General features: G+C 33.1%; 1 protein-coding gene across 1 annotated transcript; it reads right to left on the bottom strand.

Annotated features, from left to right (window-relative positions):
• Nucleotides 1-296: 296 nt before the first annotated feature.
• On the bottom strand, nucleotides 297-13,106 carry LOC138327966 (uncharacterized). Its single transcript, XM_069274492.1, has 2 exons — nucleotides 12,995-13,106; nucleotides 297-5,642 (listed from the first exon to the last, which is right to left on the bottom strand). The coding sequence occupies exon 2, from the start codon at nucleotides 5,476-5,478 to the stop codon at nucleotides 3,736-3,738; it is 1,743 nt and encodes a 580-aa protein (XP_069130593.1). The 5' UTR covers nucleotides 5,479-5,642; nucleotides 12,995-13,106; the 3' UTR covers nucleotides 297-3,735.
• Between the last annotated feature and the right edge of the window lie 118 nt (nucleotides 13,107-13,224).

Below are 13,224 nucleotides of genomic sequence, written 5' to 3'. Positions count from 1 at the left end.
AATAGCTTTCATCAATGTCTCGACAACATGTTACGCTACACGACGACAGGTCCCTAAGGCTAGACCACATTTACAGACATGGACTGTGACTACATATATGTACTGTTAAAACATATATGTATTTCAATGGTACAACTAATATAATTTAAATTTAACTTTTCCATTATTATATTACATTCGTCATATTGTTATAAATTAGATCAAATCAGCAATGATTTGATATAATAGATCATTACATTTCTAAAAAATTAACTTTTACATATTTTATCCATAAATGGAAATAATTGATACTGATAAAAATGTTGAAGGGAAATTCATATGAGCAACAAAAAAATTGTAGTATGTAAAAACGTAGACTTCCACATAGAATATGAAAACACAGTACTCAACATATAAAAACAACTTTAAAAATGTCCAACGCAGATATATCAATGTTTATCATATGCCGTCACGTTATGAAAGTTAATGAGTGTTGAAAACGATGTACAACCATCTTGAAATCAACGATGAAATCTCGCACAACAAGGCTGAGAAATATATATAAAAGTTTCTTCGATGAAGATGTGTAGAAATGGAACTCTGATGACTAAATGATACGACATACACAAACAAGTCAATACACAACGAAGACAATTTAAAGTCAAAGTATACTGGATTACTGCATATCCTCTTCTATCACTGGAGGCTGTACTAAAGATGATTTTTCTGTGGCTTGGATGAAGATTTTTCTCTTTTGAATCAAGAGCGACAAGTTTTGATAGATTTACCTTTTCACTCTTTTCTTTGCAAATAATTGTACCAATCACAAATATATTACTAATAATACCATGACATCACCAGAAATATAGAAAAACTATTTTGAAGAATAAAAGATAATAAATTAATCACTCAATAACTTTATACGTATCAATAAATAGTTGTATTATGATTGTTTATTTGTCATAGAGACAATGGGACCTGTCATGTAACATTTTAACTAATAATTAGTTTGTATTTTAACTGGTAGAAAAAAAAAATATCCAGAGGAATATATATTATAATGTGTTAAAAAGCCAATTAATTCAAAACAAACGATCTTGAACTTGTAGTGTTCTATTGGCCTATATTAACTGCTGTTGTAAATAGTATAAAAATAAACATGTAAACTGCGCTTTCAAGCGTTAAAACTAACATAACCGTATGTAAAATGTAACAATATAGTTGTCTCTTTATCTACGGGTATTATCTACGGGTAAAACATTTTGATACTTATAACAATTTCATATATGCAACACTTATTGGATAATTATTACTTATTAATCAATATTTATTTCTTTATGTTGCAAAAGCACAGATATTGAATATGTGCAAACTATATGATAACATAACAAAAGTATAGCATACATGTATAGTTTATGAGTTACTTTCCTTACATTTTTTTTAACTCTGTGTTTTTTTCTTCTTTTTTTTTTCTTTTTTTTTTTTGAGTAAGTAACTTTGTGAATTGTATTAGATAAAATGTAAAATGTTTTGTTGTGTATGAGAAAAATATACCTATACCTGCAAAATTTCATAAAAATGTGTAAGTAAATATATATAATCAATGTTACTTTATTGATTCGATTAGCTTAACCTTGCATATGATTGGATTGGAATGCTTGAGGGAAAAAACCTATATACTTATGTATCAGCTAATATGTACTAATTACGACCTCGAGGACATGTTCACGATGTTATTGCCATAGGGTAAATGACAAGTAATTAGTAAAGCGTCTGGCCGACGTACGTACTTGCGGCTTAACTCAGACATGATGCAATCTAGATGACCACTCATCAAAGAAAGTTCCATAAGTTTAAATATTGTATATGTAAAATGAATAATGTAGGAGAAAACTATTAAAAATAAAACCTTGCATTCAATTGCATCAGGTAATACTTTCCTCCAATAATGCAATAAATAATATAATCATCATGTGTATTATGTTGTATGAAAACTTGTTATGTATATAAAAAGTATAATGTACGTATTACGTTATATGAGGATATCAGAGCAACTACAAATTAACGTGTGTGTTTAATCACATCACTACCCTGCCCCTAACATAATAAATGGAAAGTTACTATGACATATATTTCTCCGTGAGTAATCACGTGAGATAAAACTTCCCATTAGGTAAAAATATGTAAAATGTGTATTTGTGTAATAGAAAAATAGTATATATAAACATTAAGGAACCTTCTTGAATATGTGATAAAAAACAATCGACCTAATTCATGAACATGTCACTGGAGAGAAATAGTAGAATCAGTGAAAAAAATGATAAAACAGTGAATATGTTAAATGTGGCAACTTATCATAGTAAAACAAAATATCTAGCAAGGTTATTAATAAATTTATAGAATCAAACATTTCCATAACAAAATGATGAGTTGTTTATTTTGGTGTATATGTGTGCGATAGATGTATTTATGTGGTCAACTCCCTGTGGTGCATGTCTGTGTTTTTGTGTACGTTTTATGTGTGTATTTCAAAGTAAATTTACATACTGCTTTTAGTTAATAAAATTTACTTTATATATAAAGTTAACAATAATTCTCACTAAGAATAAGTATGGTTCTCAGTGGTGAAATAGCCATGGTAAAACGGTAATATGATTTTGTGCAAGGAAAAATTTGTGGTACAAATAATTGCTTTTAAAAGAGTTTAGACAAATCCACGTACCTGTGAACCAATGATCGTTAGTGGCAGTAGTTTCGCGAAGTGTCCAAACCCAGGTTGTTTTTCTCTGCACAGCGCCAAATGAAGTATTCTTTTCTTTGTGTCTTTTTATCTACGATGAGGTGTATTGTTGGTGTAGAGTAAAGTTGAGTCAAACGCAGCATTGTAGTTTCAGTACTTTATTCCGCATGGCAAAGTATGGCCCAGTATTCATGGTCGAATACTGGGGGGAAGTTGACAATCTATGCATGGGTTGGTGGCCTTAAATAGCCCTACATGTTTGTGTTGAGTAATATCTATAAATCAATGTTAAGCACAGAGTCATTCTGGGTTACATCGAAATGCTGACCATTAGCAGACATGATAAATCATATTCATGTATAACTGTTTGGTTAAATAGCTTTCATCAATGTCTCGACAACATGTTACGCTACACGACGACAGGTCCCTAAGGCTAGACCACATTTACAGACATGGACTGTGACTACATATATGTACTGTTAAAACATATATGTATTTCAGTGGTACAACTAATATAATTTAAATTTAACTTTTCCATTATTATATTACAATACATTAGACTTGTATCACCATCAGCATCCATATACTATAACAATGTAATTTCTGATTTTATTACACTGAAATGTATAACTGTAATGTACATTATATGTCTTTGAAACAGTAATTGTTGTGGAACATTTATTAAATTGTGAGATATCAAAGGAACTAGAGAGATCATAGATTCCAAGGATTTCTTTATATATGCTTTTCCATGTAACTACATAATACATACATATTCCCTAAATAAATTTCACATTATTTTAGAGAGAATTTAGGTTAGCCTTACATCAAAATTTTGACAAAAAACACCTTCTACACTTTCTGAAAATAGTAATATAAACTATGTATAGTTTATGGATACAGGGAGGAATGGAGGGAAGGACGAATGACAAAAAGCAATTTGAGTTTTCCACGATGTTCAATCTAAGAAAACCAATAATGATATGAGTCAACATCACTAAACACACCTCATGAACTCAAGACTGGACACCATGGGCTTTAAACATATGTCTGTATCTGCTGTCTGATCGTGTGAATTCCTTAGGACAAAGCTCACACCTATATGAGCCTGTACCAGCTGGAGAACAGATTGTCTTTTCATGACGACTTCGTGTACACTTCATGGTGAATCCTTTACCACAATACCTACAGAAGAACAGCTTGTCCTGGCTAGTACCTGAACCCATCTCACTTGTACGGTACTTATCACTACCTGGACAACTAGGAATAAAACTGTCAGATGGAGGACAAACAAAACTAGATTTTACATCATTGTTAGGCACTGCCGATTTCTGATTTCTCTTTAAGAGTTTTGTAGCAAAGTTTGCATTCCTGGGTATAGCCATAGCACCCCCACGTTTGCCGTGTGATAAGGCACTGATTCTTCCTCTGTTGTTATAGGTACTGAGGTGAGATCTACCTGACAAAGATACTCGAGATTTACCTCCAGGAAGCTGGCTGCTGGTATTAGATATACTGTTAGAGAATGAGTTATAACTATGATATTGTGAGTCGTGGATTGTACTGGAATGTGAGCCAGAACTGCAATCAGTACTCAAACTAGTTGATGACAAAACAATAGAATCATGAACAGGTGCTGCATCTAATGGAGCTAACGGTACATTGAAATTGTGGAAAGCACTTGGATTAAAATCTTCATGATTTGACGACTGATTTATTGACCCTGTGCTTCGTCTACTTTGCTTTTTATTCATCTGTTTCGTAATTAATGGATTGAGAGATACGGTATTCGGTGAAAAGCTTTTCCTTGTCAAACTATTCACACCCTCATGTTGAGTAACATCAGACATTTCATTAGCTGATGACCTGTTTCCAAACTGGAGTGAAGTTTCGTCTTGACTTATTATGTTTCCTCGATCCCCAGCTATAGAGTTATGGACAGAAGGTTGGTATGGGTATGCCTCAGTCTTGGTGTTTGCATCTAAATCTGAGGGAATCATGTACATTGTGTCATTGTTATCATCTACAACAGATAGCCTCTCTACAGAGTCTTGTCGTATATAGCTTCCACTTTTAGGGGAGAACGAACATGTATTTGAAGTTTGGCTGAAACAACTTTGAACAATATTTGAATCCTTCAAGTTTTCCTGTTCTTCAATATCCAAATCATCTGGCTCTACCTTTACTATCACATAATCACCTTCCACAGATTCAACAAATTGTCTCTTCTTTTTGCTTGGACTTCGATCAGTCTCATTTGACAAGTCTTGAGATTCTTTTCTTGAATTCTGAGCATCTGTCATTACTCCACACAAATTATCATTTTGCATTTCATTTTCATTAACATTTTTTAAGTCATGTTGGTCAGCAACAAATTCAGCAATATCAGGCATATTATCCTGGTCATTATAGGTTAAAACTTCAATATCTGTTTGTGGAGAAGAAGCTTGACCAGAAATTTGATTGTAATTCGGACATGGAGACTGGAATCTACTTATTTCATCAGTGCTTGCACAATTATTGGCATATTCTTTATTAATGCCCAATTCTGTTTTTTCTTTTCCTAACTTTTCATGAATTTTAACAACATGTTGGTCACATGAGTTTGAGAAGGAAATACAGATGATACCATCCACTTCTAAGTTGCTATGAGTAATATCAGCATAGGTCTGTTCACATAATTGGATGACTGCTTTCTGCAAAAGTTCACAGACATTTGTCTTCTTCTTTATAATTTGATCTGTAAACACATTCTCCATACTGGTTCCAGATGTAAAAGTTTTGTCTTATTGCCTGTTTAAGTGCTCAGTTTCACTGTGACCATGTGATCAAAGCCAATTCCATTCTACTGCAACATCTCCTTTGCCATATCAATAATTGGAAAAAATGCAGTTATACACTTGGGAGTCAAGAGATTCTCTATCTGAAATAAAACAATTTCAAAAATTAGTTTCTTAAATAGCATGTACAGGACATATATTTACAATGTACTACATGTAGTTATAACTATAGCATGTACAGGACATATAGTTACAATGTACTACATGTAGTTATAACTATAGCATGTACAGGACATATAGTTACAATGTACTACATGTAGTTATAACTATAGCATGTACAGGACATATAGTTACAATATACTACATGTAGTTATAACTATAGCATGTACAGGACATATAGTTACAATATACTACATGTAGTTATAGCTATAGCATGTATAGGACATATAGTAACAATGTACTACATGTAGTTATAACTATAGCATGTACAGGACATATAGTTACAATGTACTACATGTAGTTATAACTATAGCATGTACAGGACATATAGTTACAATGTACTACATGTAGTTATAACTATAGCATGTACAGGACATACAGTTACAATGTACTACGTATACATGTAGTTATAACTATAGCATGTACAGGACATATAGTTACAATGTACTACATGTAGTTATAACTATAGCATGTACAGGACATATAGTTACAATGTACTACATGTAGTTATAACTATAGCATGTACAGGACATATAGTTACAATGTACTACATGTAGTTATAACTATAGCATGTACAGGACATATAGTTACAATGTACTACATGTAGTTATAACTATAGCATGTACAGGACATACAGTTACAATGTACTACGTATACATGTAGTTATAACTATAGCATGTACAGGACATATAGTTACAATGTACTACATGTAGTTATAACTATAGCATGTACAGGACATATAGTTACAATGTACTACATGTAGTTATAACTATAGCATGTACAGGACATATAGTTACAATGTACTACATGTAGTTATAACTATAGCATGTACAGGACATATAGTTACAATGTACTACATGTAGTTATAACTATAGCATGTACAGGACATATAGTTACAATGTTACTACATGTAGTTATAAACTATAGCATGTACAGGACATAAAGTTACAATGTACTACATGTAGTTATAACTATAGCATGTACAGGACATATAGTTACAATGTACTACATGTAGTTATAACTATAGCATGTACAGGACATATAGTTACAATGTACTACATGTAGTTATAACTATAGCATGTACAGGACATATAGTTACAATATACTACATGTAATTATAACTATAGCATGTACAGGACATATAGTTACAAATGTACTACGTACACATGTAGTTATAACTATAGCATGTACAGGACATATAGTTACAATGTACTACATACATGTAGTTATAACTATAGCATGTACAGGACATATAGCAATGTACTACATGTACATAACTATAGCATTACAGGACATATAGTTACAATGTACTACATGTAATTATAACTATAGCATGTACAGGACATATAGTTACAATATACTACATGTAGTTATAACTATAGCATGTACAGGACATATAGTTACAATATACTACATGTAATTATAACTATAGCATGTACAGGACATATAGTTACAAAATACTACATGTAGTTATAACTATAGCATGTACAGGACATATAGTTACAATGTACTACATGTAGTTATAACTATAGCATGTACAGGACATATAGTTACAATGTACTACATGTAGTTATAACTATAGCATGTACAGGACATATAGTTACAATGTACTACATGTAGTTATAACTGTAATTACTATAGAGGAAATAGACTTCTGAAGACTTTTCTGTAATGGTTTTAAATGTACATAAATGAATTTATATATGAACTTTAACTTCCAGGTATTGATAACAAAACACATGGTACAATTTTAAAATGATGCAAAACAAGCAAATTCACGAAATTTCCATCCCCCGCTTTCAGGACATATTGTAGGTAAACATTACCGAGGTTTGGTTGATCTTTAGTTGAAACATGAAAAAATAAACTGAAGTCTTATTCGGAAACAAGATGTGTAAAATAATGTCTGCTGAAAGTGACTATTAAACTTGGCTGAGTTCTTAAGGCATTTAACTTCGATGATAACTTTTAAGAGTATCGGGTTACATTTGTTACAATTATTGCACAGAGAATGGCAGAAAATGACGTTTTTAGTACATCAAAGGGCCATAACTCCACTACATGATGTCTGCCAAAAGTGGCAATCGAACTTGGCCAAGCCCTTAAGGCATTTGAACTTGTTACCAAGTTTGAAGAAATCGGTTAATATTTATTAGACTTAATGCGGGGAAGTGGCAGAAACTGACTTTTTTGTTTAAGCAAAGGACCATAACTCCGCTAAAAAAGGTCCGATGAAAGTCACGATCAATCTTGGCCGAGTCCATTTAACCTTGTTACTAAGTTTGGAGAAAATCAGTTTACATTTGTTACACTTATTGCATGGAAATTGCAGAAAATGATGTTTTTAGTAATTCAAAGGGCCATAACTCCTCTAAATAACGTCCATCGACAGTCTCAATCAAACTTGGCCGAGCCCCTAAGGCATTTAGTCTTATCACCAAGTTTAAAGAAAATCTGTTTACATTTGTTATAGTTATTGCACGGAAACAAAGTGTGACAGACCGACAGACAGAGAGACAGACCGACAGACAGACTGACAGACAGACAGACAAACAAACAGACATACAGAGAGATGGACAAACCCAAATTAATATCCCCCATTTCGGAAAAAGTGGGGGATAATAAATAAATGTATCCTAGTAAAAATTTGCACGTCGAAAATCAAAGTTCTGTTCCTGTAACATGTACGTAAGCAAAAGAACATATTGAGATCAATGACCTGCATACATGGATGGCTAAATTTTTTTCGCACTTCCGGTTTAGCCTGTTCTGGTTGTGCAAATGCTCCGGTACTGCTCTCCCCAGTAAGTATTTATCTAACTATAATGCAAATGCATCAAATGCATAACAGGAGTAATTAAACATTTTATTATTACTTAAAAAAAAAAATAATAATAATAATACTTTGAAAATTAAAAGCTAGGGAATGCAGTCAAAATATCCATCAAGCGAAGATGAGCACAAGGAATCATGACGTCACATCACATCAACAAATGGCGCAAAATCATATGGGCACTCAAGTACCACTTTGGATTATACGGTTTGACTGGTTGGACCTAGTTGTTCGTTTATAAATTAAAGACAGACCTTGTGATTTTATATTGTTTTAAGACAAACCTTGACAAAGACCTCACAGGCCTGTATAAAAAAGTACAGGTCTGTCAGGATTTATACTTGAAATAATGACTGTAATCAACAGTCGAACCAGTTGTTCCGAATAAACGAAAACTGCCCAGGCCTTGTATGGACACAGAGAAATCTGAATCTTTGAGTTCATTTCTTTGAGTTTATGCTACAAAATCATGTAATCATCATATACTTCTATAGTTTAAAGTACGTCCTTTTATTTCTAAATTATGTTTTCTAGCTACTAAAATAAAACAAGTGCTTCGCTCTCCCTATGCCCTGCATGATTCATATAATATAGCTATATGTGTTTTGATGTAAATTGTAATTTGGAAATGAATTCTACAGAAATGTATGCTTATTTATTAAAGGTAGGTTTCGCCCAACCAAATAAATGTTCTTTTTGTAAAATCCGATAAACGGAAGAAAATGTGAAAAAACATATTTAAAATACCTCAATTTAATTTCTTAATGCATATGAGATGGAACAAATGTGTCTTGAATACAAAATTGAAGGAAATCCTTGATTTATTACGATCGTCAAGCTGACAGGATTGTATGCAAATGAAGCTGAGATGGATTGTGTTGTCAAAGTTTCGCGCATTGTTCCGCACTATAGGTAAACAAAATGGGTGAGAGAAAAAAAATATCAGAATCGGCATCAAAGAGTAGGAAATTAGAATGGAATCGGTAGCACCCTAGGATATATATCTAGGGAATGAAACTCAGAGATAGCATGTAGCAATAGAAGAAACAGAAGCCACATATATATAACATCTCAAGCGGAATTCGCCCGGATTCTGTTTGGACTGTGTTGCACGTGGTGAGTTAAATTTCAACACATGTGCCAGCGCACATACAGCGGCAGACTAACTACATGTATGTTTGATGTACTAAGCTAGCGAACGTATGTAAGTAACTTGAAGTGTTCTAGATTATATGACATGTATAAACAATCCATCAAACTTCGATTTGTTGTTGTTTTTTTACTTTACATGCCATGGCAAGACTAGTACTGTCACTTCTGTCTGACATTTTGTTGCACGATTTCGTTTGTTGATGCGGCCTCGTTTTGGAAAAAAAATATGTCATGTTCTATGTAAAGCTTGACTTCGCTCTATTTTTAGAGGAGTATTTTCCTGGTCAAGCTAGGCAACTGACCACTTACATAGTCCCTGTATGCATCTAAAATGATCTGAAGATTATATTTATATCAGGGATAAATTTCAATTTCGTAAACTTTATATTTCATTGGGCGAAACCTACCTTTAACATGTTTATTTTTAACCTGTGAACAGTGAAAAGCGCAAAATCAAAAATGTCCAGTATTAGCAGAAAAATATAGAGCTCTGTGTTTACATGTTTCTGGTATAAGTTGCAAATGCACCAGACGATGCAAGCCTTGCTGTTAGTGTTTGACATTTTCTTCTGTTCTTACCAGGCAGATCTGATTTTTTTGTCTGTTAGGCCCACAGGGACTTGTAACGTAGGTTGTGAGAAAGTCTGCTGTGTATACATGTGTACTATATACTATATAAAAGGACAAGGGAACCAACGACTCGCTTGGAAGAGGTACACCTGCCTCTACAAAAGTCGCCCGTATTCCGTCAAACATTGATAAATATGTACATATTTAATACCAATATATTCTTAAATAAATTTTCGACATGGAAAACACAACTTCAAACACAAATAATATATTAACATACTAGTGTTTCCCACAGCCCCGATTAGCATGGCGCCGCGCCGTGCCCTTTTTACCTGACGCCATGCCCCTATGACCTAACGCCGTGCCCTGTTTGTCCCCAGTACACTTCTACTAAATTACCAAATACCAGGTAGTGGCTTGATAATTAAGTAAACAAAAGAAGTGTGACCACTCCCTGACCCCCTGACCAACACCCCAGTGGCCCTAATTAGCAGCCTTGGGCTATTTCCACCTTGGCTTGTGGTGTCACTTTCAGGTCTGTGTATTACGTAAGCTGAAGTCAAGCAGCCGATTGCCAGCCTGGAAAACAATCAACTGGCATTTCAATAAGTTTTATGACTACAGCTAGTGAGCACTACTTCAAAAACAAATACTGCTTACAACTGTAAATGATTTACTCACGTTTTTAATGTTTAATAGGCCTATCTATATCGGATGGATCACAGGGCCTTGTTACTATTGATGATATATATAAGATAGGTCACGTCTATTTACATACATTACACAGTGTAATGTATGTAAATAGACCTGACCTATCTTATATATATCATCAATAGTAACAAGGCCCTGTGGATGGATGTCACAAGATTTGCAATCGTAATGGCCGCCATTTTGGGTTTATTGTAATAGTAGATCCGGAGGTATTGAATTTCAGGATTTTACCAATATATTCACGTTTTTAAAAATGAAAACGGTATTATTTTTTTTTAGAATTTCGGTGTGAATTTATTTTTAGAAATGATATCTTAATAATAATAAAATTATTAATAGCAAAGTAATTAAAATAAATCAAATTAAAAAGAAATCAACTTTTTTCTCTATCAGATTAAATTGAAATATTTTGCATACTACTCTAACACTTATCTGTATTTTCTTAATTTAGTGCTTGTAAATTTAGAACATTATTTTAATTAATTGTCCATTTATGAAGCATGTTATCTTATTCAAATCAATACAGTATTTTTAATATTTAAATAAAGATATATATTAAAATTAAGGTAATTGGATTGAAATAAAGAAATACATTTTGAATGTTCCCATTCTTTTAATTAATATAAATGAAATTTAGATCTTTCTTGTGAATCAATTATAGTCATGATCATATGATCTGCAGATTACAATTTTCAAAATCATTTTTTTCACTCAGAATAATTAAATAGATGTCCTGATATTACTTAGCAACTCAGAGAGTTTAAAGCTTTTAAATGATATTAAGTTGAACCAGAATTAAATAAACAACAAGACAGTTTTAAAGATTTCCCCATGTATTGGAAGTTGTCAATATAACCTTTGTGTCCCTCTGATGGTTATTTATCGCGGTCAAGGTGCCCTTTTCAAAACCCAGCACCATGCCCTTTTTTTCCTGTGGGAAACACTACATACCCTTATTTCACTATGAACGTGGAAAATGCAGTCAGATATCACCGATGTCATTTTGCCTGTCCACTGAAATCTAGGTTAAACACGTTTGTGTGGATATTGTGTACCCCATACCCGGACCCGGACTGCAAACACCATATATACCCGGTGTCTGTACACTAAACGCTACAATATCAATGTGGTAACGGTCAAGTACAACATTAGAGTCTCCATTTAAGTTAGATTCTTCAATTAATGATATATGCATCTCAAATAAAGGTTTTTCTAAGAACCTAAACCGTGAAACTTAATTTATACAGAGTCTGAGTACAGAATTTCAGTGTAGTATCGGGTAAGGGCGAGTACACCAAAAAGGTACCCATCATCAATTACAATATGGCGGATTATGCGAACAAGAGTCGAGTGCTGGATAAAAAAAGTGTGATTCCTTGCTTAGCTGTTGGATTGGATTAATGAAAGAGTTATCAGAGATAGCCTATTTGTATTTGCAATGGGAAAATATCACCAGAAAGTGAAATGAATGCATACAAAATTTGTTACAAGGGAATATGAGTGCTTTTGACCTAGATTTTACTGGACAGGCAAAACGACATCGGTGATATCTGACTGCATTTTCCACGTTCATAGTGAAATAAAGGTATGTTAATATATTATTTCGTGTCTGAAGTTGTGTTTTCCATGTCGAAAATTTATTTAAGAATATATTGGTATTAAATATGTACATATTTATCAATGTTTGACGGAATACGGGCGATTTTTGTAGAGGCAGGTGTACCTCTTCCAAGCGAGCCGTTGGTTCCCTTGTCCTTTTATATAGTATATAGTCACACATGTATACACAGCAGACTTTCTCACAACCTACGTTACAAGTCCCTGTGGTTAGGCCCTAGTTCATTGCATATATATATATAGATTTCGGAGGAGGAATGCGGGATTAGGAATGGAGTTGAAACTACTTAATACTTAAATATCATGCAGTACTATTGCTTACAAGATCGAAAACAGGTATATGTTGATGTGTAGAACACAATTTTGACATAAAATGACTTACGACCAACTTACTTTCTTTTCGAGACGTCGGAACCGGAAGCTTTATGTGGTATTCTAAAATCGGAAACGGGATCATAAAAACATTGTCTGGATAAGAAAACATCGATAATTAACCTATTTAAAAATAGACATCATCAACGTCTCTATTGAATCAGTAGCCAAATGAAAGTAATACATAACAACACAATTACAGTTTTTGGGTTTATATATATATTCTTTTTATTAATCTTACCTTTTTTCCG

Source organism: Argopecten irradians, chromosome 7 (genome assembly GCF_041381155.1).
Source record: "Argopecten irradians isolate NY chromosome 7, Ai_NY, whole genome shotgun sequence".
Classification (NCBI taxonomy): Eukaryota; Metazoa; Mollusca; class Bivalvia; order Pectinida; family Pectinidae; genus Argopecten; species Argopecten irradians.
Note: the sequence above shows the minus strand (reverse complement) of the source record. Positions and strands in the feature narration are given on the sequence as shown.